Source organism: Gobio gobio (genome assembly GCF_949357685.1).
Source record: "Gobio gobio genome assembly, chromosome: 9".
Lineage (NCBI taxonomy): Eukaryota > Metazoa > Chordata > Actinopteri > Cypriniformes > Gobionidae > Gobio > Gobio gobio.
In genome coordinates, this window is record NC_137115.1 from 13,307,809 (window position 1) to 13,334,308 (window position 26,500).

The following is a 26,500-nucleotide window of genomic DNA, read 5'->3' on the forward strand; positions in this document are numbered from 1 at the left end:
GCTCACTCCACCAGGGGTGTAGCTTCTTCCTGGGCGCTGGCTCGTGGCGCCTCGCTGACAGACATTTGTAGAGCTGCGGGCTGGGTGACACCAAACACGTTCGCTATGTTTTAAAGCCTACGTGTAGAACCGGTTGCTTCTCGTGTGCTCGCTTCCCATAGTCAGCATCACTGAAGTGCCCGTTCTAAGTGTCGGCTTGCTGCGCCACTCCCTTCCCCATGGAACGGATACATGCGCTTATTTCTCCAGTCGAGTTCCCCCGGAATTGGCGAACCCTGTTGAGTCCTCCGCAACCCGCGTCAGTTGGATGTGGCGGAGCGTCCGACGCCAGGTCTGACACTCGTATGCATTATGTTGTGACCCCTGCGGCGTTCCCATAGGTGTATTCTCCACGGTTCAGCTCCCTACGGCGAGCTCGTGTCTTTCCCCTGGCAGAGTTCCTCTGCCGTCTCAGTACGGTGTTGCTCCCCCGCCTGCAACAGGCCGGGGCCACCCCTGGGACTTCCGTATGTTGCACTGCCCAAGGCCAGTCCATACGTGTATTCTCCACATGGTAACTCCCTCCGGGCATGATGTGGCGTCCGCAGCGTCCCTCCGGGCACGCTTTCCCAGCGTTATCCAATAAGTCTGCTGAGTGATTCTTGCGGAACAGCAGTGTGACTCTCCCTGCATGAATTTCCCCACCCGCTTCAGATCGGGGTCTGAGGGGCTCTCGCTGGGCGCTGGAAGTGGTAGTAACTGTGGCGTTTTCCAAAGGGATCCCAATTCGTCGGTACAACCGACGTACATCGAACGTGACCGACTGAAAGGGAACGTCTCGGTTACGTATGGTAATCCTCGTTCCCTGAAGGAGAGAACGGAGACGTACGTCCCGTCGCCACAGTTCCTTACCATCACTGCATGGCCGAGTCACTAGTTCGGCTCCTCAGTGAAAAACGTCAGTGCATTGCTCTCGCTTCCTGTTTGTACCCGCGGCGCGGGGCGGAGCGCGAGATGCAAATCTCGCACGCCAATGGCCCATTGGCCCGTTCTCTAAATCTCGAAGCTGATAGGGAAGTGATCCCAATTCGTCGGTACAACCGACGTACGTCTGCGTTCCCTCCTTCAGGGAACGAGGGTTACCATATGTAACCGAGGCGTTTTCTGTTAATACATGCAAAAGGTATTTTGGGCAAGTATAAAATGGATTGTTACGTAGAAAAACACCAAATATACATCTGTGAATCATTAAAGGAACCCATTATCTTCTGGTTATGTTTTATCAACAGCCCCTCTGAAATGCTGCTAATTACCAAAGACAATAATTGTGTACATAATTTTTTTTAAACAAGCAAAAACGTTTCAGTTACAAATGTAACCTCGGTTCTCTGTGATAACAGGAACGTTCCCTTATCGATATGGTTCACTCCAATGCAATCCAACAGCGCGGTGCTACAAGCGTAGAACAAAAGCCCGTCCTATGAGCTCGGGCCTAGGGCACTCGAGGTTATGGGCCCTGAAAGACAGCAAGGCCAATATTGCCACAAGGCCAGAGTCCTCTGTCATGCGTCCTAGTGGTTATAGCTACAAAGAGGTCGAATGAGACGTGATGACCTGTGCTCTGAATTAGAGAGCACCATAGGCACATAGCCATGTCTTGGTTTGAGGATGACTTTGCAGTCACTTGGCCCAAACTCAAGGCAAGATGCACTCACCGAGAGCACCTGCAAGTCATCGACTCGCCTGACTGACACTGACAGTGAATTTTGCATAAAAGGTCTCCTTTCAATACATTTTAAAATGTACTAAATTGCATCATCATCATCATCATCATCATCATCATCACAAGTGTACTAAATTGCAAAATCACCATAAGCACAAATGTGTAATTACAAATATATTTAAATGCATGCATGACATTACAGTATATTTTGGTTTACCATAAATGTTTGTCAGCATATTCAGCAGTACACTTTAACCATATTTAGAAGACAATAGAAGTAATGAAATTACGTAAAAAGATGTACTTAAAGGGTTAGTTCACCCAAAAATGACAATTCTGTCATTAATTACTCACCCTCATGTCGTTGGACACCCGTAAGACCTCCGTTCATCTTTGGAACACAAATGAAGATATTTTAGTTGAAAGCTGATGGCTGAGAAAGGCTTCAGATTGGCCTCTATTGGCATTCAGTACATTTACACTCCCAAGACCCATAAAAGGCACTTAAAACGTCGTTACAAAGTCCATCTCACCACAGTGACTCTACAATCATTTTACGATGCGACGACAATAGTTTTTGTGCGAAAAAAAAATATCTAAATAACACCTTTATCCAACTTGTTATTGTCTTCCGTGTGTGCCTCTACGACGCATGCGCAAGAATATGACGCAGATCCGGCGTTCGGACACATGACCCAGAAGCGATTTGTTTACAAGCAGAGGAAGACGCGCGTATCTAAGCTGTTGAATTCTACATTGATCGTGCTTTAGGTCTCGGCGTAGTTCTCAAAATGGGGTTTAAGTGCATTTCATGGATTCCCGAACCCCGGCGCTACATCATATTCTCGCGCATGCGTCGTGGAGGCACACACGGAAGACAAGAACAAGTTGGATAAAGGTGTTATTTTGATTTTTTTTTTAGCACAAAAACTATTGTCGTCGCATCGTAAAATTATTGTAGAGCCACTGTGGTGAGATGGACTTTGTAACGACGTTTTAAGTGCCTTTTATGGGTCTTGGGAGTGTAAATGTACTGAATGCCAATGGAGGCCTATCTGAAGCCTTTCTCAGCCATCAGCTTTCAACTAAAATATCTTAATTTGTGTTCCAAAGATGAATGGAGGTCTTACGGGTGTCCAACGACATGAGGGTGAGAAATTAATGACAGAATTTTCATTTTTGGGTGAACTAACCCTTTAAGTACTACTTAAGTGGGTTAAAAAAGTTCAACTGACTGCGTTTAATATCAATTTAAACTATAAACTATAAACTTTAACTATAATACATTTTCATTTAATTGCAATTAACATATAATTATATGTCCCAAAACATTACATTACATTAATTTATTTATATTCTTTTAAAGTACATTATTTTCATAATAAGTATTGTTTTTAAAAGTATGCTAAAGAGTACTTCTTTGTCACAAGGATGTGTACTCTATAACTCACATTTTCAGTGAATTTATAATGAAAATAATTGAATCTGGTACAGCATGTCAAAGATACTGTTGATAGAGTTTAACGTTTGACCTCTGAACACTGTAACAATGTAGTCAAAGGGATTTACCTGTAATATACTACCATCCATTAACCTGTCAAGGTAGATCAGTGTAGTAGAATTCAATATCAATGACAACAAATATACTTCAGTGTAATGTGTAAGGACCACTGAATGATTGAAAAATTCAAAATGCCAGTTATTCCACTTATACCCTTCCACATTTACTACATGTACAATTCTCATTGTATAGATATTTTCAGGGTTTTGCCTTTTTTCATGTTGTAAAACTACTTACATACTACTTATAGTTACATCACTAAATTCACCCAGCTTACAACAGCGTCTTGGGAAGCTGGAGTATCACCAAGGAGATTACACACAGACACTTGAGATGGCTAGGACACGTGTTAAGGATGGAGCAGGACAGCATCACAAAAGTTGCCCTAAGATGGACACCACCTGGTAAAAGAAAACCAGGGAGACCCAAAACCACCTGGCGCAGAACTGTGACACAAGAGCTGGAACGGATGAACCTGTCATGGGGAGAGGCCCAACATGCTGCCAGGGACCGAATACAATGGAGAGTGCTCATTGAAGCCTTATGTCCCATAGGGGATGAAGAGAAATGATGATGATGATTACAACAGCGTCTTGGGCTGTTTATATACACAGAGGAAAAGGGTGTCAAAATTGTACCTTTAGGGGTACAACACCTTGTCGCTGGGGCAGTACCCTTAAAAGGACCTTTGTACCTTTTTTAATCCTAAAAGGTGCATATTAGTACCTTAGAGTACAAATATGTATCATAAGGTACTACTCTGAACCTTTTTGTGGTAAATAAAAAGGTACAAATATGTCCTTTTAAGGGTACTGCCCCAGCGACAAGCTGTTGTACCCCTTAAAGGTACAATTTTGACACCCCCTTTCTCTGTGTATGTAGTCATTGGAGTTAACCTGAGATCACCTACATTACTGGAAGCAATCAACAATCCCCATACGTTTGTGTGGGGGTTAGGTTTAGAAGTAGAGTTATGTGATGGAAAATATCTTTAGCTCAATGTAAAGACAATTTAAAAAAAAAAAGTTCCCACCACAAACCAGGTTATACTTGAGGGCCACATTTTTTAAAATGCCGTCACAAATATAAAGCAACATTGTCAAAAACCAAACAGTCAAATCATGTTTTCCATTAAATCTACTAACAGGTTTGTGTGAGGGTTGGGTTTAGGGGTTTGGTCTATGGAAAATAGCATCACTCCATATAAAAACCATTTAGCCGATGAGATTTCCTCACTAATATAGTCAAAACAGTGTGTGTCTGTGTGTCTTCTTAGCCACATGCATGACCAAAGCCTCCATCTTTGATATTTATGTCTGACTTTCTCATTATTTTGCATACTAGAGTATATGGGTTTTGAAGTTTCATTTATTTTAAACATTTGAAGACATCGGAAAGAATGTGGTCAAGTGATGTGGAACTTAAATGTGGTCATTCAGTCACAGAAAATGAATCAACATTTTGAAACATTCAACTAATCCGAATCAAGCATTCAGCAGCACTGCGGTTTAAAAACTGATGTCTTGTGTTTTTAAGTGTTTGTGCTTCACATATTTGCACATTGGAAGCGTGAGATTAGAATGTTTCCATAACCACAGTGAAGAAAAAGGAAAATAAAAAAGGGTATATATTTTGTGAAGCATAGCTAGAAAGGACCATTGCAGGATGACGAGGTATCATGCTGAGCAGGATCATAAAACTGGGAGACAAAACCCAAGCTGATGATGGAAGACTGAAAACGTTACATGGGATATCTACCAGCTGTTTGCGGTTTTCCTCCAGGCATAGTCCAAGAACTCCCAAGAAGGATCCAAACGCCAACTGCAATTAGTAGACAGACATGAATGTAAGAAGAGAAACAAATTATGCTAAATTCTCTGGAGAACATAAGCATGACCATACGTGCACTGGGAATCATTATCATGGTTTCAATTCATTTCCAGCTAAATGATTTATGACATTCATTCTATGGGTTTTATCAAGCTTAAATGGCAAGAAAATAGGAGGGGAAGTCTGAAATACACAAACATTTCAAAGTTCATGAAATTGCATCCTGTTGCGGAACATATAACCTTTCCTTTTCCTCAACATCTTGCTAATAACTAACTGGAAGATCCAATAACTTTGGATGCAAAACTTCATGGCCATCAGCTTATGAGAGCTGACATTCTTTAGTTATACTCATAACCCAGGTCTCCAGTAGGGTATCTGCTGGAGTTTCACAGACCATCCAAGTTCCCAGATGGAAAAGATATGTTTTGGTAACACAGTATGCGGTTTACTTCTCACTGTCAGACTGATTTTATTATCTTCTTTTTCCTGCTGTGAACCCATTGATAATATTTGACATTGTATCAACAAGAAGCCCCTTGTTTATAATGACTGAACAGCTTTGAGCTCACAGATGAAGTCACTAATGCAATTTATTAATGGGGAAATGCAAATTTGAGTATTATTAAGAATGACACTTCAAGGATTAGTTCATAAAAATGGGGATTCTGTCGTTCCAAACCCGTATGACACAAAAGGAGAAGTTCTGAATAATTGATAGTTAGATAAAAATGACACAAATGTATAATACAAGTATAATAAGTATTTGTAAATCAATTGATGGACAATCTCTGTGGGACATGTCCAACAGATATTGTTAGTGAATTGAGAGGTATATGGCCTAAAATACAGTACAAATGGACAAATTATGTCCCACATTGATCCTGTATTAAATGTGACAGTTGGTAACCCTAGCTATAGTCCTATGTGTTATAATATGACTACTGTTTGACAGAGGTTTGAACATTGACTGTCCTGTATGCTAGGAACCTGTTTTGAACCTGATTCTAGCAGAAATAAGGAGCCAGTGAAGCGAAGCAGAGATGCGACGTGGAGTGGGAGTACTTGGGAAAGTTGAACAGCCGCTTTGTAGCATTCTGGAGAATCTGCAAAGCAAAGGTTTGATTGCATATTCTGGGAGACCGTCCAAGCTGTAGTAAGAACAAGCCTCTGCAAATGTTCTGTTTAGCATGGGGTGCAAATGAATTGTCATTGTCAAGGTTCTTGGCTTTCCCTTATGCAAAGAAAATATATTTCCCTATATACACTGCATCCAGAAAGTATTCACAGCGCTTCACTTTTTCCACATTTTGTTATGTTACAGCCTTACTCCAAAATGGAATAAACTCATTATTTTCCTCAAAATTCTACAAACAATACCCATAATGTAACAAACAATAATGACAATGTAAAAGAAGTTTGTTTGAAATCTTTGCAAATGTATTAAAAAAATCATGTCATGTGCCTTTTACTGAGGAGTGGCTTCCGTCTGGCGCGCTCTACCATACAGGGCTGATTGGTGGAGTGCTGCAGAGATAGTTGTTCTTCTGGAAGGTTCTTCACAGAGAAATGCTGGAGCTCTGTCAGAGTGACCATCGGGTTCTTGGTCACCTCCCTGACTAAGACTCTTCTCCCCCGATCGCTCAGTTTTGCCAGGCGGCCAGCTCTAGGAAGAGTCCTGGTGGTTCCAATCTTCTTCCATTTGCGGATGATGGAGGCCACTGTGCCCACTGGGACCTTCAATGCTGCAGAAAGGTTTCTGTACCCTTCCCCAGATCTGTGCCTCGACACAATCCTGTCTAAGAAGTCCACAGACAATTCCTTGGATTCATGGCTTGGTTTGTGCTCTGACATGCACTGTTAACTGTGGGACCTTATATAGACGTGTGTGTGCCTTTCCAAATCATGTCCAATCAACTGAATTTATTACAGGTGGACTCCAATTAAGTTGTAGAAACATCTCAAGGATCAGTGGAAACAGGATGCACCTGAGCTCAATTTTGAGTGTCATGGCAAAGGCTATGAATACTTACGTACATGTTAATTTTTTTTATAATTTTTTTTATAAATTTGAAAAGATTTCATACAAACTTCTTTCATGTTGTCATTATGGGGTATTGTTTGTAGAATTGAGGAAAAACTAATGAATTTAATCCATTTTGGAATAAGGCTGTAACATAAAATTAGGGGTGCACGATATTCACAAAAATGTGATATTGCTATATCGATAATGAATATTGCGATATCGATATTAATTTTGATATTTTTAAACCTATGTAAAATTACAAAAGTTACAGAAAACACATCAAAATAGATTAATAACAAATAAAACAAGTTCTTACAACACAAGGTTTATGTTAACCTTGTGTGTATTTGACAGTATTAGCGCAATAAGACTACTTAGTCCAGTAATCACGTGTTTGACAGGCTGTTAGTGCGCGCGCTCAGCGCATGTTTAAACAGTGCATGAGCACGCAAATTAAATGTTTAACCGGTAACGTAATGCTTTAAAACGCATTCAAATAATGAACTTTGGTGATTGTGAATAACTATAGTGTAACGTGAGTATAACTCTCTGACACCAGCATTGCAAGCGTGGCTAAACACCCCCTAACTTGTGCATAGTGATCGGATATCTGCTCATATCAGAGCGTAGACTGACAGGCACACTCAAACAGAGCCGAAATAAACTGAGGAATATTTAAAATGGATAGAAATAAAAATAATTAATTAAATGCAAAACCACCCATCGTGAAGTGGCTTGTGGTGGTTCTTAACTATTTTGTCTTCTCCCTGAGCAACACTCATTTTCTTACTTTTGTGTTCTTTCTTTTGCTCCACTCGCTCCCTTCGCACTCTCTTTAGGTCCTTTTTTTTCTTTCACTTCGTTTTGTTGTGCGCTGGTGTGTGGGTCGATCCAGCCCGACAAGGGTGTGTGTGTGTAGAGCGAGGGAGAAGTGAGAGAGTGACGGTTAGCTTTGGAGCGAGTAAAAAATTATCCGATAAAGAATGTATATACAGTGAAACGCGTCTCATTTTGTCATAAACAAAATATCGCATAATTATCGCGAGACTTACGATATAATATCGGGCAACGTGATATCGCGATAACGATATTGAATCAATATATTGTGCTCCCCTAAACAAAATGTGCAAGAAGTAAAGCGCTGTGAATACTTTCCGGATGAACTGTATGAATGATTAATATATTCAATGATTTAACAGTGTATGAAAATGACGACCACCACAATAGTGCAGATCAGGTTGAAGACCCCCATGGTGGAGCAGACGACCACCACAGCGCAGACGGTCTTGGAGACCCCCACGGCGGAGCAGACGACCACCACAGCAGTGCAGACGGTCTTGGAGACCCCCACGGCAGAGCAGACGACCACCACATGGACTCGACATGGGAAGCGGAGCTCTCTCTGGACTCGGTGCACGGGACAGAACCCTATCAGGACTCTGCGCATGGGGCGGAGCCATCTCTGGACTCGGTGCACAGGATTGAGACCTCTCCGTACTCGATGCACAGGACGGAGCCCTCTCTGGACTCGGTGCACTGGCTAGCCACGGCAGGGCAATGCACCGCGGCAGCTCTGGAAACTCCTCCAGGACGACTGTGGGCTGCTCAGGAATAACCTCTGAAGTTCTGAAGGAAGCCCTGTGCTCCTCCCAAGCACGCAAGACCATCACCACATAAAACTCCAGCAAAGCCCTCCAGGCCATGTCAGGACTCGGGACCTCCAGACTCGGGACCACCTGAACTGGGACCACCGGACTCGAAACAAGAAATTTCACAGGGGTCTGGACAGAGACCAGGACAGGACTAGACTCTGGAATGGCGGCCATGACGGGACTGCTACATTCGTCCTCTGCGACTCCCACATTGAATGCAGAGCCGCTTCCCTGAAGGGCATAATCAAGGAACTCACTCAGGGACCCTCAAGGACCATCACGGATGAGTTTGGTTTGTAACTGTTTGTTGAGTCCATGGCCAAAAAAAAATCAATCAACATAAAGTCCGGGAGATTGGTGATGTTTGCGATGTTCAGAAAGTCTCTGATGTGGTCCTCGAGTTCCTTGGAGTAGATGGACGAGACATACTGCTGGATCCATGCTTGGTGAAGTCTTCTGCAGCATACTGCTCTGAGACAGAAGGTAGAGGATCCAAACGCAGCTTTATTGAAAGGGTAATCCACAATCGTAGTCAAGACAAACAGGCAAGAGGTCACAACAGGTAATCAGTCCAACCAGGCAAACAAGACAGGAGAGACATGCAAACGGGTAATCCCCAGAACAGGCAAGTAATCCAAGACCAAGAGACAAGAAACCAGGGAAACCGCTCAGAAATGCAGTGTTACACTAGACAAGACTTCGCAGAGAATGACAGAGTGAACATGGTATATATAGGCAGAGGTAATGAGGTATTGAGAGACAGGTGTAAACAGTGAGTGCTAATGAGTTCGGGCAAAGGATTATGGGTAATGTAGTCTATGATGGAATGACAGTCCGGGTTGGAGTGCCCTCTGGTGGTGATCATGGGCACTCACACTGGTGAATTGTGACAAATATGTTGCAAATGCTCTATGCTTAGTAGCAGACAATCCCCAAATAGCACAGGATACCAGGATACTCCGTTACCAGGGTTACCATCAGATAACACTTGGTTTACGACTCAAAGGAATGTGCAGAGAGCTGAGACTCTCACAGTCTTTCTGAAAAGGACCAATAAGCCATCTTAAACTCATATAGCCTATATATAACCACTTGTGATATATATAAACTTATATACATCTCATGATTTGTTTTTATAGGGTTTGGTCTAAGTGTTAATTCAATCTCTGTTGGATTTATGTTTCAGAATTGCATACTATGGTTAACAAAATTAATGTGTGTGGCATGTTAGGTGTCTACGAAGTTGAAATTTAAAGATCTGAATGAATGTGTATATGATATGTCGTTCCTTGTCCCACATATTAGTATTAAAGTAATCTTTAATAGTTCCTTCATCAACAACTAATCTGCAAACAATCTCCTTGAGACAAAGGGTCGTAAAACTTTCCCTCCAAGAGCCTGAATGCCATTGGCTCACTGACCTTCAAGGCGGGATTTCTCCCAAAAACTTAAAAGAGAGAGACAGATCCACCCACACTCTCTCTACCTCTGGACCAAAACGACGCGTCATCTTGGCTGTCTTATCAGCCGGCCAGCAGGCCAGGCGGATAAGGCCTGCACACACAGAACCATGTGTGTGTGTGGAACAGGAAACCTGATGCAACCACATGGCCACCGGCCAGTAGGCCCAAACTCTGCACACCATGTGCAACTTCCTCAACCTTGACGGAGTCGAAGCAACTATGCAAGTTCAGCGTCGTTCCTTCGCTCAACATGGAAGGAAACGATCGCAAACGCAAAACCATCGTACGGAACCATCGAAACTTTCTCCTGCGATTTCACCTCGGACGGTCTTCTACAGCTCAGGCTAAATGCAAGTAAAGAACGAAACACAAATCGCTTTGTGGTTAGTAAAACGGTAAACTCCTTTGCTCAGACAAAGGAGCTTATCAGGGATGGTTCTTCCCAGGTTTTAGACTCTTTGCATAACTTCTCCCATCTGTACTGACCCGGTTCTTCTTCTAACTTTACCTCTTGTCACGTATGTTTTGTGTATGTATGTTTTATGTTAGTTTTAGTCTTGTCTGCACTTTAGTTAATACATTTTGTGCACAATATATGTTTGGTCCTGACTCCCTGCCTGCAAACAAATTGTCCCTTAAATGATCGATCTTGTTATGTGCTCTAGGCGCTTATGTAAATACAAAGGAAGAATTATTTTTCTGTGGCTATGAAAAATATATTTTTCTTAGAATTAATTAATAAGCAATACTGAATGTTCATAGGATGAACTGATTGATTCAGTTCCAGCAGTGGTCAAAGTCCATCCCAAGGGAGAAGAGAACCATGATCCAGGATGAAGTCCGAAACCTTGAGGAAGAAGTGAGAAGAGCAAAATCCATAGAGCTCGCATCTCAAGGTGCCTGGACGAGGTGGAACCTCCCCAAGAGAACAATCGCATGGAGTGAACTATGGCGGCTGGAGCCCTTCCGTATATCCTTTCTAGTACGAGCAGTGTATGACACCTTACCAACCCCAGTCAATTTGCACAGGTGGGGGAGGAGGGAGGACCCACTGTGCAGGTTGTGTGGAGGCAAAGGAACAATGGTGCACATTCTGTCAGGGTGTAAGATCGCATTGACACAGGGGAGATACAGGTGGCGCAATGACAAGGTGTTGGCAGTGCTCGCAGACACCCTGGAGCAAGAAAGGAGGAAGAAACATCCAGCCAAAGTAAGACCACTGCTGAGCACCATCGCCTTTGTGAAAGAGGGCCAAAGACCTGTCGTCCACAGCCTACCCTGGCAGAATCTCCTGCATTCAGCCCAGGGATGGGAAATGGAGGTTGACCTCGGGAGGAAACTCCAGTTCCCCAAGACCGTGCTGTCCACAACTCTAAGGCCCGATATCATAATGTGGTCTCCAGAGGGAAGGAAGATCATCCTGGTGGAGTTGATAGTGCCGTGGGAGGAGGGTTATGAGGAACCTGCAGAGAGGAAAAGAGCCAAATACAAGCAACTTGTCCAAGACAGCCGGGACAAGGGGTGGACAACATGGCTGATGACGGTGGAAGTCGGATGTCGAGGATTCCCAGCTCAATCTTCGTGGAATCTATTGACAAAGGTTGGACTGAGAGGCCACTTGAGGAAAGCGGCCGTTCGTAGGCTGGGAGAAGCATCAGAGAGAGTCTCCTGTTGGCTCTGGCACAAGAGGGAGGACAAAAGCTGGAAGCCTGGAGGAGAGGGGCAGTGACCTGGTCAGTCACTGCTGACCCGCCAACTAGAGGATATTGTGGTTAGGGGTCGAAACACCCAGTGAAGATTGGGGACCACCTGACGACCTCTCTTCCAGGCCAAGGCTTCATCCATTAGAAATGGGTGTATGTTAGCATTGCAGATGTATTATACAACAATGGCAGTTGCTTCAGTGCATTTAGGGGTGTGGTCCTGGTCAAGACAATCTCCTGAACTCCAAACTGAATGTCAGAATGGGAAAGAAAAGTGATTTAAGCAATTTTGAGCGTGGCATGGTTGTTGGTGCCAGACGGGCCGGTCTGAGTATTTCACAATGTGCTCAGTTACTGGGATTTTCACGCACAACCATTTCTAGGGTTTACAAAGAATGGTGTGAAAAGGGAAAAACATCCAGTATGCGGCAGTCCTGTGGGCGAAAAAGCCTTGTTGATGCTAGAGGTCAGAGGAGAATGGGCCGACTGATTCAAGCTGATAGAAGAGCAACTTTGACTGAAATAACCACTCGTTACAACTGAGGTATGCAGCAAAGCATTTGTGAAGCCACAACACCCACAACCTTGAGGCGGATGGGCTACAACAGCAGAAGACCCCACCGGGTACCACTCATCTCCACTACAAATAGGAAAAAGAGGCTACAATTTGCACGAGCTCACCAAAATTGGACAGTTGAAGACTAGAAAAATGTTGCCTGGTCTGATGAGTCTCGATTTCTGTTGAGACATTCTGATGGTAGAGTCAGAATTTGGCGTAAACAGAATGAGAACATGGATCCATCATGCCTTGTTACCACTGTGCAGGCTGGTGGTGGTGGTGTAATGGTGTGGGGGATGTTTTCTTGGCACACTTTAGGCCCCTTAGTGCCAATTGGGCATCGTTTAAATGCCACGGCCTACCTGAGCATTGTTTCTGACCATGTCCATCCCTTTATGACCACCATGTACCCATCCTCTGATGGCTACTTCCAGCAGGATAATGCACCATGTCACAAAGCTCGAATCATTTCAAATTGGTTTCTTGAACATGACAATGAGTTCACTGTACTAAAATGGCCCCCACAGTCACCAGATCTCAACCCAATAGAGCATCTTTGGGATGTGGTGGAACGTGAGCTTCGTGCCCTGGATGTGCATCCCACAAATCTTCATCAACTGCAAGATGCTATCCAATCAATATGGGCCAACATTTCTAAAGAATTCTTTCAGCACCTTGTTGAATCAATGCCACGTAGAATTAAGGCAGTTCTGAAGGCGAAAGGGGTCAAACACAGTATTAGTATGGTGTTCCTAATAATCCTTTAGGTGAGTGTATATATTTATTATATTTAATAATTATTTACATTATTTATGTTTAATGTTTTAATATATAGCTAGTTAACAAAAGCACAAGCACATCTGCATGTATTAAAGTATTTAGCACAGAGACTATCACTGTGCTGAAGAGAGCACAAACATTACTTTTTAAATAAAGTAATTAAAGTCTTAATAGTGTTTGGCCAATCGCCAACCTAACCACAAGCTCTATTCTTCAGCACAGTGGTAAAAAAAACGTATACATACCACAAAACCTTTAAAAATACAAAATAATTAACCTTAAACACTAACAGATCTCTTCTTATATTAATATTGAGCAAAACACATGAAATAACACTTAAAGGGGTCATAGAATGACATTTTTGTACAAGTTAATATGATTCTTTAGTGTCTAAATGAAAAGTTTGTAATATACTTTAATTAAAAATTCTCATTAGTATTGTAAGAAAACACTCATTTTACCTGGTCAAAACCAGCTCAGTTTTCAGCAAGTCATTTCAGTGTATGTGACTTTAAATGATAATGAGCTTTGCTCACCCCGCCCCCTCTGCTCTGTGGGGCGTTCGGCAACACAACACACGTGGAGTGTTGCCTTGACAACATTTGAGGGTATATTTTCGAGAAATAATGGCAACGGGAGTCTCTGAAGACACATCTGAGCAACATTATCATTTTGAACCGGAGTCGGACCAGGAACAGATGACGAACCCATCGAAGTTCGAACAGGACGTTTCTGAATGGTTGGTTAACGTCATGTCACTTTGATCTATCTTTGTACTGGCAAAGTAGCGTAGTTGCTATGTGTTTACTGATGTGTTAGTTCATTGACAGATTGATGTTATGTTATAAGATTTTTTTTTACATTACTTCTTAATCAGTAACAGACACCATTATAAACCATGTACAAAAGTAAGCTTAGTGTAGTGTTACCACGTTAACTTTATCACCCGAGTTCACAGTTTGTAATAACAAACATAATGCGTTGTTCATTAAATACGTGGGATTATGAATTATATTGAGAACGTCATACACAGAAAGCATGCCATAATGTAACTTACCCTGTAAACTTTAGTCTCATTCGTCGTGAAGCGTGCAAGCGATTTGCAAAGATTAATATAAAGGTTAATAAAACGTTACACTCACATCTTCCTGAGGTGCAGCAGGAACACGATCCTTTTTTCAAGAGCAGCTTATTAGCAAAACCTGCTTTATACTGACGCTCGTTTATAAAGCAGTCTGCTGAGAAATGATTCGCGCAAACATTGACGTTGATCGGGGGGAATATTCCCTTCTAAAACAAAACTCAGCAGCCACTGGGTCTTCAGCGGTTCGGATTTAGGAACATCAAAATTACTGCTGTGTTCGTTATTACACCCAACAACACAACACCACAATCGCTTAGACGCCATTCTGCTCCAGAGTATCAACAATGGCGGACGGATGACAGCTCGCTCAGGTCGGGTCTGTGTTGAAACGCTGCTGTCAATCAACAATCTTAGGAGGGGCGTACACCGTGTAACGTCACACGATCAGACGGCTCGATTTGAGACAGGGGAAAATATATAAGGAGATTAAAAAAAAACACTGGATGTATTTTTATCATTATAGGATGGTTGTGTACAGGCACTGCCAACACACATTTCCGTATAATCAACTTGTAAAAGTGCATGTACCATTATATGACCCCTTTAATTTTTAACATTTAACTCTCATTTAACAGTCATGCTGGGAACTAGAAGTCTGCTGTAACCACTGATTGTAACTCATTCTGTGAATGTGTGTATATACACTATATTGCCAAAAGTTTTGGGACGCCTGTCTTTACATACACATGAACTTAAATGAAATTCCATTCTTAATCCGTAGGGTTTAATATTGAGTTGGCCCACCCTTTGCAGCTATAACAGATTCAACTCTTCTGGGAAGGCTTTCCACAAGGTTTAGTGTGTTTATGGGAATTTTTGACCATTCTTCTAGAAGCGCATTTGTGAGGTCAGGCAATGATGTTGGACAATAAGACCTGGCTTGCAGTCTCTGCTCTAATTCATCCCAAAGATGTTCTTTCTGTTTGAGGTCAGGACTCTGTGCAGGCCAGTCAAGTTCCTCTACACCTAACTCGCTCATCCATGTCTTTATGGAGCTTGCTTTGTGTTCTGGTGCGCAGTCATGTTGGAAAAGGAAGGGGCCATCCCCAAACTGTTCCCACAAAGTTGGGAGCAGCATGAAATTGTCCAAAATGTCTTGTTATGCTGAAGCATTAAGAGTTCCTTTCAATGGAACTAAGGGGCCAAACCCAACCCCTGAAAAAACCCCACACCATAATTCCTCCACCAAACTTTAGACTTGGCACAATGCAGTCAGACAAGCACCGTTCTCCTGGCAACTGTCAAACCCAGACTCGTCCATCGGATTTCCAGACAGAGAAGCATGTTTCCACTGCTCTTGAGTCCAGTGGTGGTGTGCTTTACACCACTGCTTCTGACGCTTTGCATTGCACTTGGTGATGTAAGGCTTGGATGCAGCTGCTCGGCCATGAAAACTCATTCCATGAAGCTCTCTATGCACGGTTCTTGAGCTAATCTGAAGGCCACACAAAGTTTGGAGGTCTGTAGCTATTGACTCAGTTGACTTCTGTGCACCTCAGCATACACCGACCACGCTCTGTGATTTTACGTGGCCTACCACTTTGTGGCTAGGTTTCTGTTGTTCCCAATTGCTTCCACTTTGTTATAATACCACAAACAGTTAGTTGATAGTGGAAAATTTAGTGAGGAAATTTCACAAATGGACTTATTGCACAGGTGGCAACCTATCACGGTACCATGCTTGAATTCACTGAGCTCCTGAGAGTGACCCATGCTTTTACAAATGTTTGCAGAAGAAGTCTGCATGCCTAGGTGCTTTGTTTTATACACCTGTGGCCATGGAAGTGATTGGAACACCAGAATTAAAACTTTATTCATATTACATGTAATGCTAGTTTTGTCTTCATTTCTAAATATTTTATATGTATCAATATATAGCCATACATGATCAATGCATATATTGCAGAATATTGAAAAATGTAAGCACTAGTTTCCCATATGGAAATGTATTATGTAATATATCACATTATATTTAGCAGTTTATTCACATACATTTTTGTTCCATAAGTGTTCTTTGTGGGTGAACTGGGCAAATTGAAATTATAAGGTTTTAGCTGCATTAACATGGACCCTCATAATCCAATCGTAACTGGACTAGTAGCACAATCGGAACAAAAAAGTCACATGTAACCACGTCAATTGGAATGAATAGGCCAGATCTGATTAAAATTTAGTTTGGATTTTAAGCGGTGGTTTATTCCTTTTGTAAAATCGAAAGGGCATGTAAACACTTGATCGGATTAAAAACCGAAACTGGAAAGTACTGTGCATGTGCAATGACATAGGCGGAACATATGACGCGCAGAACAAACTGTTCTTCCTGTTGAATAAAGTGTCATAATTAATTGTCCTGGAATTGATTTTACTGTTTTATAAATATAAGCACGGCATAGCGATTCATGAGCTCATCACCACCTAATTAGGACACAAAATAGAAAAATATTAAAGGTGCTGTATGTACGTTTTTCACTTTACTAAAACATAAAAATACCAAAATATGCTTGCAGATATGCAGGAAACATGCTGAATTCACCTTCTTGTTTCTCTGAAAACCAATGCTACAGCAAGTTATTCTACTTTGAAATGTGCGTTCCGTATCTGAATTTCTGTTTTTGTTTTGGTCTGTGCGAAACCGCATGCTGACAGTTTACCCAATAATATTTCGACACCACAGGTTGCCAGTTGGCGGAAAACACAGCGTATTGCTGCCATGGAACTTATGGAAGCCAGCGAACAAACTGGGCCAGAGATCGCAGATTCTACCCGACCTAAAAAGTCTCGGCATCCATCTCAAAATCTCTATGAACGAGAGCATATTAAAACGTGGATAAATCAACTCATCAACTTACAGTTTTCATTGTCAATTCCGCTGACTCCTGATGCGTGTCCTCAAGCTGGCAACCTGCGTGAGCGTGAAGTCTGAGGAAGAGGGGGCGGGGGAAACAATGATCTCCAATATTTTGAATTTGGACTTTTTTGACCACTAGCTGTCAATCCTACATACCACACCTTTAAAGGGTAACTAAACCCCAGCTCAGAGCTTAATTCCAACCACTGGCAATATTTGAAAAATATTGCTGGAAAAGTGGGCAGAGCCCAGCGTAGACAGAGGGGATGAACCGAGGGCGGGACTGAGCGGAGGGCGTGCACCTGAGACTCGCAGTGATGGATTGATTGACAGCTGTCTGACTCGCGAGTCGCAAAGATGGAGAATGACTTGAGTGACGCCAGTAGCTTTGCAACAGAGCGGTCATTCTCCCCCACCTTCACCTGAAGTGGAGGAGGGTGAATTGTCTGTAGACACAGACCCAGACCCAGAAGCCACGTTTACATGCGCACTTTTTTGTCATTCCGATTAAAATCATTCTGATTGAAAGATTCGGTGGACTGTTTACATGAGACGTTATCTAAACCGATCTGGTGTTTACATGTGCTGACTTTCAGTAGGAATCATTTTGTGACATGCGCACACAGTTTGTCTGCCGCCTCAGATTCGTTACGTATTGTGGATCAATAGTTCTGTGTTGGTAATTTTTATATTTATTTATTTTTCTGTGGGCGGACATGCAGTAGTTTAACCTAATTTATGTCCTATACAATGGCTATTTCAACAGCTGTGAATGATGAATGCGGAATCAAAAATTAATTCAATTCATTTATTTTGAAAAACACAAAATTAACAATAAAATGCACTCAAATTATTAATAAAAACATAGGATATACGGTGAAACATGAATGAAGCATTAAAGACGTGCTCAGCATCATTACTAGTAGTACTAAACATATATATTTCAGATGATTAAGGAAAGATACCATAATCACAAAGGTATAAATATTAACAAAAGTAATTAAAGTAGACTGTGGGTAATGTTACTTAACCAATTTGAAGCAGTTGTTGATTCAATTTTTTTTTATAGCTAACTTAACTAACGAGAAACAGAGAGCAGCTTGAATGTTCCCCGTTGAAATGGCAGCTCTCAACGGCCACCAGGACTTGTAGAGTTTTATAAAAGCTATTTATTATTTGTCGTAAAGTGTAAGAATCACCTCAGAAAAAAATGTATTCTGTCAGGCGCAGTTGAAGCCTCGGACAAACGCTGTCAAGATGAGATGCTGTAGCCAGGCTATGTCTGTGTCATTATTCCAACATCATGTTCATAACATGTTACGAAATAAAAAGTTTAATACCTCAGAAAAATGAACTTTCCTTTCTTGTCAACATTAGACTGGTGTGAGCGCGGCGCGCGCTCTTCAGTTGAGGAGGTGCGCGCTGTATATCATGTCACAGAAAGACGTGCACTCAAAGTAATCGGATCAGATCGTTTACATGGTGGAATTTGTCGTTTGATCGGTTCATGAAAAGGTTTATCCCACCCCTCTCAAACCGATTACAATTTCATTCGGTTTGGCCATTTTTATTCCGATTGAGGTGTTTATATGGAGTATTTTTATTCGGATTGGACTTTTAAACCGATTACAGTGCTCCATGTAAACGCACCTAGAGCCTTATCAATGCGAGCCGCTGGCTCAAACTGCGTTAACTCCCGATGCCGACGATGCTAGTGAAGCAGCAGCGCAAGAGAACTGACCTAATCTATGAACAGTCAAATCCTTATACTGAATGCCACTAAAAATAGATCAGATACAAACGATGTATTTTCATTCAAATTAACTGAATTAATTAGCAGCGCAGGACCAATAAGTTCAAACCTAATAGCCTATTATAAACAGATTTCCTCAAAAGTTAGACTATATACGCCAGCACATTACAATACTGTTGTTCGTTACCGCGGCAACCACTTGCGTGTCAAGGTTTGAAAGTCTGTCTCTTGTATGAAACTTATCTGTACACATGACAGGCGGCAATAATATCGCTAGAAAATCCTGACGTGTACTGACAACTGCATTATTTAACCGCATTTTCTTCATTACAATGTTAAAGCACGTGTCAAGTAAGTTTCATTCATAATGTTTCTACTTCATGTAACATGACAGTTCATACTGGAGTGAAGCCGTTCTCATCATGTGATTGGGGAAAACATTTCTGAGGGCGTGGTGAGCTCGTGCCAGGGGCGTGTGTAGTGAGCCGTTGGAAGAACCATCCTACATCACAATGACCCACAACGTCCAATAGGAAAATTCAACTGCAGTATCCACTGTTCAACCTTAAGAGGGCAGCACTTAGACAGTTTTACACCATATTTTATAGAATTAAAACACTTTATACCCAAATGTCAAAACATTTATTCGAATCAATGAACAGCATTAATAAAGCCCCAGTCTAGCAGATCATTAACTAAAAAAAGTTGGTTTAGGGTTTAGTTACCCTTTAAGTCTGCTTTATAAAACAAAGAAAAGGACGATGGTAAGTACGCAAAAACAGCGGGAAACTCTATATTTTTACAGTGTGCGCATGTAAAAGATTAAATCAGATCAGAAGCTTGTGACATATAAACGCGCATATCAACCCGATTACTTTATTTAGCGTTCATGTAAACACTATGTTTGGATCCATTAATCGTAATGAATTTATTCAGATTGAAGCAAAAAGTGTCCATGTAAACGTAGCTTATGAGCACGTTTACATGCACACCAGTAAGCTGATAACTCACAAATATCAGCTTATTGAAATAACCAGTTTTCCCAGATTACATGCAAACCAGTAAACTGACAACGCAAGTAAACCGCGTTTACATAACTTTATTAATAAATCAGATTATTTCCTTGTAGTGAGGTCAAAAATAATACACTTCCGTATCTGACTCTGAGTATTCCATATGTTATGTCAGTAGGGATGTTAAATAAAGCTTACAACGTGTCAGTGGGAAACTTACGGCTCATATATTACTCTCTCATGCAGTTACAGACGCAGCGTTTTGACTGAACCACTTTAACTGCACGAGAGATGAGAACACATTTTTACAATTTTCTGGGTCTTAAAAGAGTCTGCGTCTGTGATATATTTCCTTCTTTCTTTCATGCAAAACACTCGCTCTGTCTAGATGTGTTTAAATCTACTCTAAGTATGCGTTTCTGTCACCTATCACACATGCGCACTTCAATAAGCTGACAAAAAGCAGGTTAATGCGTTTACATGTCGCGCGAAATTGGGATAAGAGGCACAAAACTGCCTGTTCCGACCAGTTTATGCTTAAGCCGTTTATGACCATACTCCGATAAAAGAAAACAGGTTACAGCGTTTACATGACCATGTTCGTTGTCGGCTTATTAAGCATAATCGGCTTAAGAACATCCATGTAAACGCACTCAATGTTGGTTCTTGTTGGAATGTTTTGGTAAATTCAGCTTTAGAAGATGATGGGCCTGAAAATCATCTGCATAAGAATGATAGTAGAAAGTGATGATGATGTTGCTAAGTATGAGATAATAAAACAGGTCCGAGTACTGAACCCTGTGGAACTCCAGAGGACAGATTGATGTGGACATGAAGTGAATCCTTTCCATGATATTTGGTGGATTCAAGTCAAAACAACAATGGACCCCATTGACTTTCATTGTATGAATTAAAAAAAAAAAAAAATTTTCAATGTTCGTTGTTTGGCAGGTTTTCCCCATGCAGATTTCGCTATGGGTTCAAGTTAGTCACCCGAGTTGGGCACGTTGACCAACAGAAAGCTGATTGGTTTGAAAGTGACTTCTGTGTGAGCTGTGAATCATACACGGCTACACTATTGACAAAAGACAATGGACCTTTTTTACCCAATTTTTTTCACAGAATGTGATTGAGTATGTGACAAAGTGATAATTGTCATAACCATAAAACGAGAAATTTTTCCTGTTTGTTAACAGACTCAATTAAATCCGTGTGTGGGCCTATAATCACGTCAAAGCCGAAGACAATTACACAAATCTACATTACAAGCATATTTGCTATTTCCCAAAAAAACAATTAAATGCTATTTATTTGATTTATAGCATTGACTGAAAAACTTAAAATTCCTTGGCAATGACCATAATTATATAATCTTTGAGCATATAGGCTAAATCCTAAATCTATGTGCATTTAAGGATTTTGAAAGGGCTGGTGAGATCCAAAATGACTTTATCCAAAACTTCAATTATAAATTGTGTTTCAGATAAAACTGTGATACTCCTACTATGTCTGAGTGTGCAGTTTTCTCAAGAAAATTTGTCTTGGAAGGTTTGTTTGGTCTGTCTATTTTGGCAACTTCTATTAGTTAAATAGAGTCGGAGCAGTGCATTTGGCTTGGGTTGTTGGGGGAATGACTGCTCCAACCAAAATTAGTGTTCTTCTTTACAGACGACCCGTTTCAAACGTCTGCTTTCTTATCAGATTATGGTTTAAGTGAATGAGACATTTAAGTACATTTTCATATGGCTGGAATTTGGAATGGAATCCTCAATGAGACCAGAATAAACTCTAGCTCCCCAGGGAATGTACAAAAATGTCAAGGATGCCAATAGGTCTCAGTTAGTCAGAATAGAAAAAGAAAACAAACTCAAACAAATTTTTTTATAACCATTTCAATATATTTTCTTTTTATTGCATTTACACCTAATATGATTCAAAATGTGAATATGATACTTACGATAATACCGGACATGTATCCTGTGATGCTGACACTCTCAGTGCGTGTGCTGGTGTAGATACCCATCACAACAATGAGCAAAGACAGACTTAACATGCCTGAAACCAGCATCTGAGCCTTTCTCCTCCTCATTCTCATTGCATCTAGCAGAGAGACAGTGAGATAGAAAGTTCAATGAAAGAGAATTAGGAGTCAACTAATTTTATGAATGATTACAAATAAACAACATAAACACACAGTTTAAATTTGCTTAAATGCATAGTACAAGTTTCCTATCTTTACTGACAAACTCAGTTGACATAAATCATTCTCTGCCCCACAGGGGAAAATTTGGATATTTCTTGTTATAGACTTCATACTACAGACTACAGTTGGCTTCATATATTTATGTACTGCCAGTTAGCCAACTAACTTTGGTAGCTAAATTATCTCTAAGCGCCTCCACTATGTTTCAAAAATATTAAACGATTCATATGATTTCAGTGAGAATTGTGACGTACATGACAAGGTGAATTGCAAGCTTTTAAATCTCAACCTTTAAATATTTGGTGATTCTATAACCATCCTTAATGTCAATGTAGTTTAGTATGTCAAAATATGTCAATATGGTTTATAGAATGTCCAAATATTCCAAAGTTTATAGCAAATGTTTTCTATAATAGAAGCACTACAAAACATTTCTCACTTCATCCAATTTATTAAATACACCCTCAGATGCCTAGTAATCATATCCACAATGATGAATGCAGACAAATGAAAACATTTTCAGAAAGACAAAGACCTTTGAGACAATTATTAATGACAGGGACATTTGATTGTCTACTGATTTTTTATTTGTTCCACTTTACCTGAGGTCTCACTTACTTTACCTGAGCTGAAGCCAATCAAATGTCAAGATTATCAAATGTGATATTGCAGAAATAATCTATTAAAAAGTACAAAAAACGATAAAATACTTTCCAGAAAAAAGCCAATAAACATATTTTATTTGCATATACAAATTAATTGTGCATTCTATTTCTTTCTTTTTACTATATTTTTGAAATTTCATTCAAACCCCTCACTTTTGTATTATCGCCATAAAACAGAACAATACAATGAGACATATTCATTCAAAGTAAAAAATACAAAGTAATATAAAACAGTGCCAGCGGACAAGAACAAAATGATAACAAACAAAAGAAAAATGAGTCTATTTTAATTGTCTTTTTACATGTGTAATTACACAAAACAGAACAATAAAGCTTGAAATCATTTTTAAAGCAAGAAAAGTTAGGTTTGGAGTCAGACCATTTCATTTTATGAATGTGAAACTTCCCATTATTAACAATTGTATAAATTATGCCTTATCTTTCTCAATCCCATGTTCACTGAAGTGTATTATTATCAAATCCCTCACACTTACCTGCAGCAGCGTGTGGAGGAGCGGCGTCGCGCAGGGTCGTTTCCTGTGAGTTTGTCATCTCTCCTCGTTAATGTTTATAATCCACAAGATCTCACTCACCGGTATAAATCCGGACTGTGCGCGCCAACTCGACTGCTCGAGCTTTTATACACGTGCCCGCGCCCTCCGAGGGATTCAAGGTCGTAAAATTAGAGCCTGAACAAAGTGGACAAGTTCAACTGAAACTCGTCTGACCTGGTAACGTTAGTGATACGACGTCACATTATTATTAGAATTCGGGGCAAAACCTTCTATTTGACTTTGTTTTTTATTTTTTTAAACGTAGCCTATACAGAAATTGTAATAGCCTAGATGACAATATATCTATGCAGGATATCGATTACTTGGGGGCTAGTTGTCACAACTTTTACTCCAGTGAATATTTATCAAGGAAGATGTTTTGTATTTTTATAGTCACAACCCTCAACGTTTTGACTAGCCTATAAAAACCTATAGTAGGCTACAGCACAGGAAAAACACTATTTTAAAAAGTTTGTTTAACATAAGCTATTTTCGTGGCAACAAAAGTGGGGCATGTTGTCACAATATTTTAGATAAGTTGTCACAGTGGAATCTGAAATTATTAATCAGGCTTTTCCGGCATATTTAACAGTAAAATAATTATAAAGCTAACACGATTCATGAGGCAGCAAAAAAGGCAAAAGTATCATATACCATTGTGTTGGCCAATGGAAAGGATTTTTACCACACTGTGCTTCAGTTTTCTGTCTCTCAAATAAACGTATCTCAATGTCATGTGCTGTAAAAATGTAAAGATCATAGAGCAATATGTCACGCTATGCAAATGGTTAGCTGATCACATGTGATAGGCTACATTTCAATAGCTTTAATCTCTGAATAATTTCCAGCTTTTAACCTATTACTTATTGTATCAACTTACATTTCAGTCCACAGAACATGGAAGATATAATTTATGGAAAAAGGCCAATGTGTTACTGTTAACGCGTTAGTTAAACTTAATTAGTGACTAACAGGCACATGGGAACTATGAAAATTAGCTATGACAAACAGGCAAACAGGAACAGTGAAAATCAAACCAAAACACCATGAAACTAAACCAAAACAGATTTACACCTTACATAATTTAGTCCCCCCTCCCGGAAGGCATGTCCTCGTGCCATAACAGTCCAACTGAGGAGGGAGGATGGGGGCTCTGGAGGAGGATGTGGAGCAGGTGAATGGCGGGAAACAGGAGAAGGTCATGGGAGAAACAAGGGTGGTGATGACAGTGGGAGGAGCCAGGGAGGAAGGAGAGCAGGAGTAGCCAGACTGGACCCAGAGGACAGCCAGAGGGACAGAGCAGCCATGTTGGAGACTTGGCTGACGAAACCAGGGGGACGAAACCGATGGAGGTGGAGACCCATGTGGAGATGAAGAGCCAGTGAGACCACACAACAACGATGGTTCAGGAGGCCGAGGTGGAGCTGCAGTGACAAACGTTCAAGGTGGAGCCAGGGTGCCAGAGGAGTGAGCCAAAGCTGGTGAGACTGAGGACCAAGGCGGAGCCTGACAGAGCCGAAGGGGTGGAGGGATGAAGCACAGCTGAAGGCCCGGAAGTCTGCAGCGCAGACAGAGCTACTTCTGACCAAGGTGCGAACGGAGGGACAAGGGAACCTGGTAGAGCCGTGAGGACGATGCTCCCAGGTGGAGCCAAGGGAGTGAGGAGATAGGAGCTTTAGTATGTTGAAATTTAGTGTAAGGGGTTTGATAAGTATTCCAAAGATACCCGGATGGTCTGCTATTTCCACAGATCTGTGCACACTCAAATGGCTAATATTGCCCACAACCCATTGCGCATTGGACGAGAATTCGATTAGAACTACAAACATGAATAAAAAGTGTTTTAAAAAAAACTACAAACATGACGGACAGGCCCGTCGCGACAAGGCAGGCAAACCAAGCAATTGCTTGGGGCCCCGAGCTGGCCTGGGGCCCCAAGACAACGACAGGTTAAGAATAAAATGAAACAACAAACTGTGTGAGCGCCCCTTTGATAGTCAATGCAGTAAAGTGCAATGACACTGTTATCGGGAACCCCCTCAAGGGGGCCCCTCTCAGTAGTCGCTGACAGCAGCCAGCCAACCACGCGACCTCAGCAGCCGGCAAAATAGGCTACAAAACCTCCCCGGCAGTCATCATGAAGCGGAATTATGCTCCAGGAAGCCAGAAAAGAAAAAAGAGAAAGTAAGAGGAGGATAAGAAAAAACAAAACAAGATAGTGGTAAGTGATAAATTACACTGGATAAAATAGCTCTACTTGTCTTGTACAAAAATGGTGTAAGTTTGCAGCAGGAAGGCTAGCAAAAATATGTTTATGTTAGCTATCGTTACCTGCCTGATGGCAAATGCTGCTTGTAACGAACAGTTAGTGCAACTTTTTTTCCGAACGGACGGAATATGGTTACATACTGTAATGTTTTTTAACGGGATAAGGAAGACGCAGATCTGTTACAGAATCTGTTACAATCACTGTTTATCATATTTAATGACATGACATTGCTATAGCTTTGTAATAGGTTTTGATGAAAGTGGCATAGCATGCTATACTAACTATTATTTATGCTATGCATAAATAACCTGGAATAGTTAATATAGCATGCTATATTAACTATTATTATAAACATTATTTAACCAGAAAGAGGCAGAGGAACATGATTTTTTTCTTAGCTTATCTTAATGTGCTAGTGTCAGGATATATACGGTAGTGACAGTTTGCAAATATGACATTATTTTTATAAGTTACCAATGGATCTTGAACGGTTACTTTATTCTGTGTGGCAATTTTTACACTGTTACATTTTGAAGTACAGTATCAGGACAACCCACATGTTTTACTGGTACTGTTTATTAACTATTTAACAAGGTATAACAGTCATCTGTTGCAACTTTATAATAACCATGCAGATAATGTTTATAGACAGTTTACAAACCAACTTTAAGTATTCCATGTCCATTTTGCTTGGGGCCCCCAAATTTCTTCAAACCGCCCTGATGACGGATGTATGACAGTTAAATTGAGAAGTTCAGATAAAAGGGTTTGATAA

General features: G+C 41.0%; 1 protein-coding gene across 2 annotated transcripts in view; it reads right to left on the reverse strand.

Moving 5' to 3' along the window:
• Positions 1–26,500, reverse strand: part of LOC307131912 (transmembrane protein 255B) — a 101,030-nt gene that overhangs the window by 31,619 nt on the left and 42,911 nt on the right. The window contains exons 1-3 of one of the 2 annotated variants that reach the window (XM_079825950.1): positions 23,397–23,514; positions 21,992–22,134; positions 5,022–5,084 (exon numbers count right to left, since the gene is read on the reverse strand). In XM_079825950.1, coding sequence (XP_079682076.1) covers positions 5,022–5,084; positions 21,992–22,134; positions 23,397–23,454 — 264 coding nt within the window. In that variant the 5' untranslated portion in view covers positions 23,455–23,514. Of the gene's footprint in view, positions 1–5,021; positions 5,085–21,991; positions 22,135–23,396; positions 23,515–26,500 lie in introns of those variants that run through there. The other variant, XM_079825949.1, reaches the window with a different exon arrangement.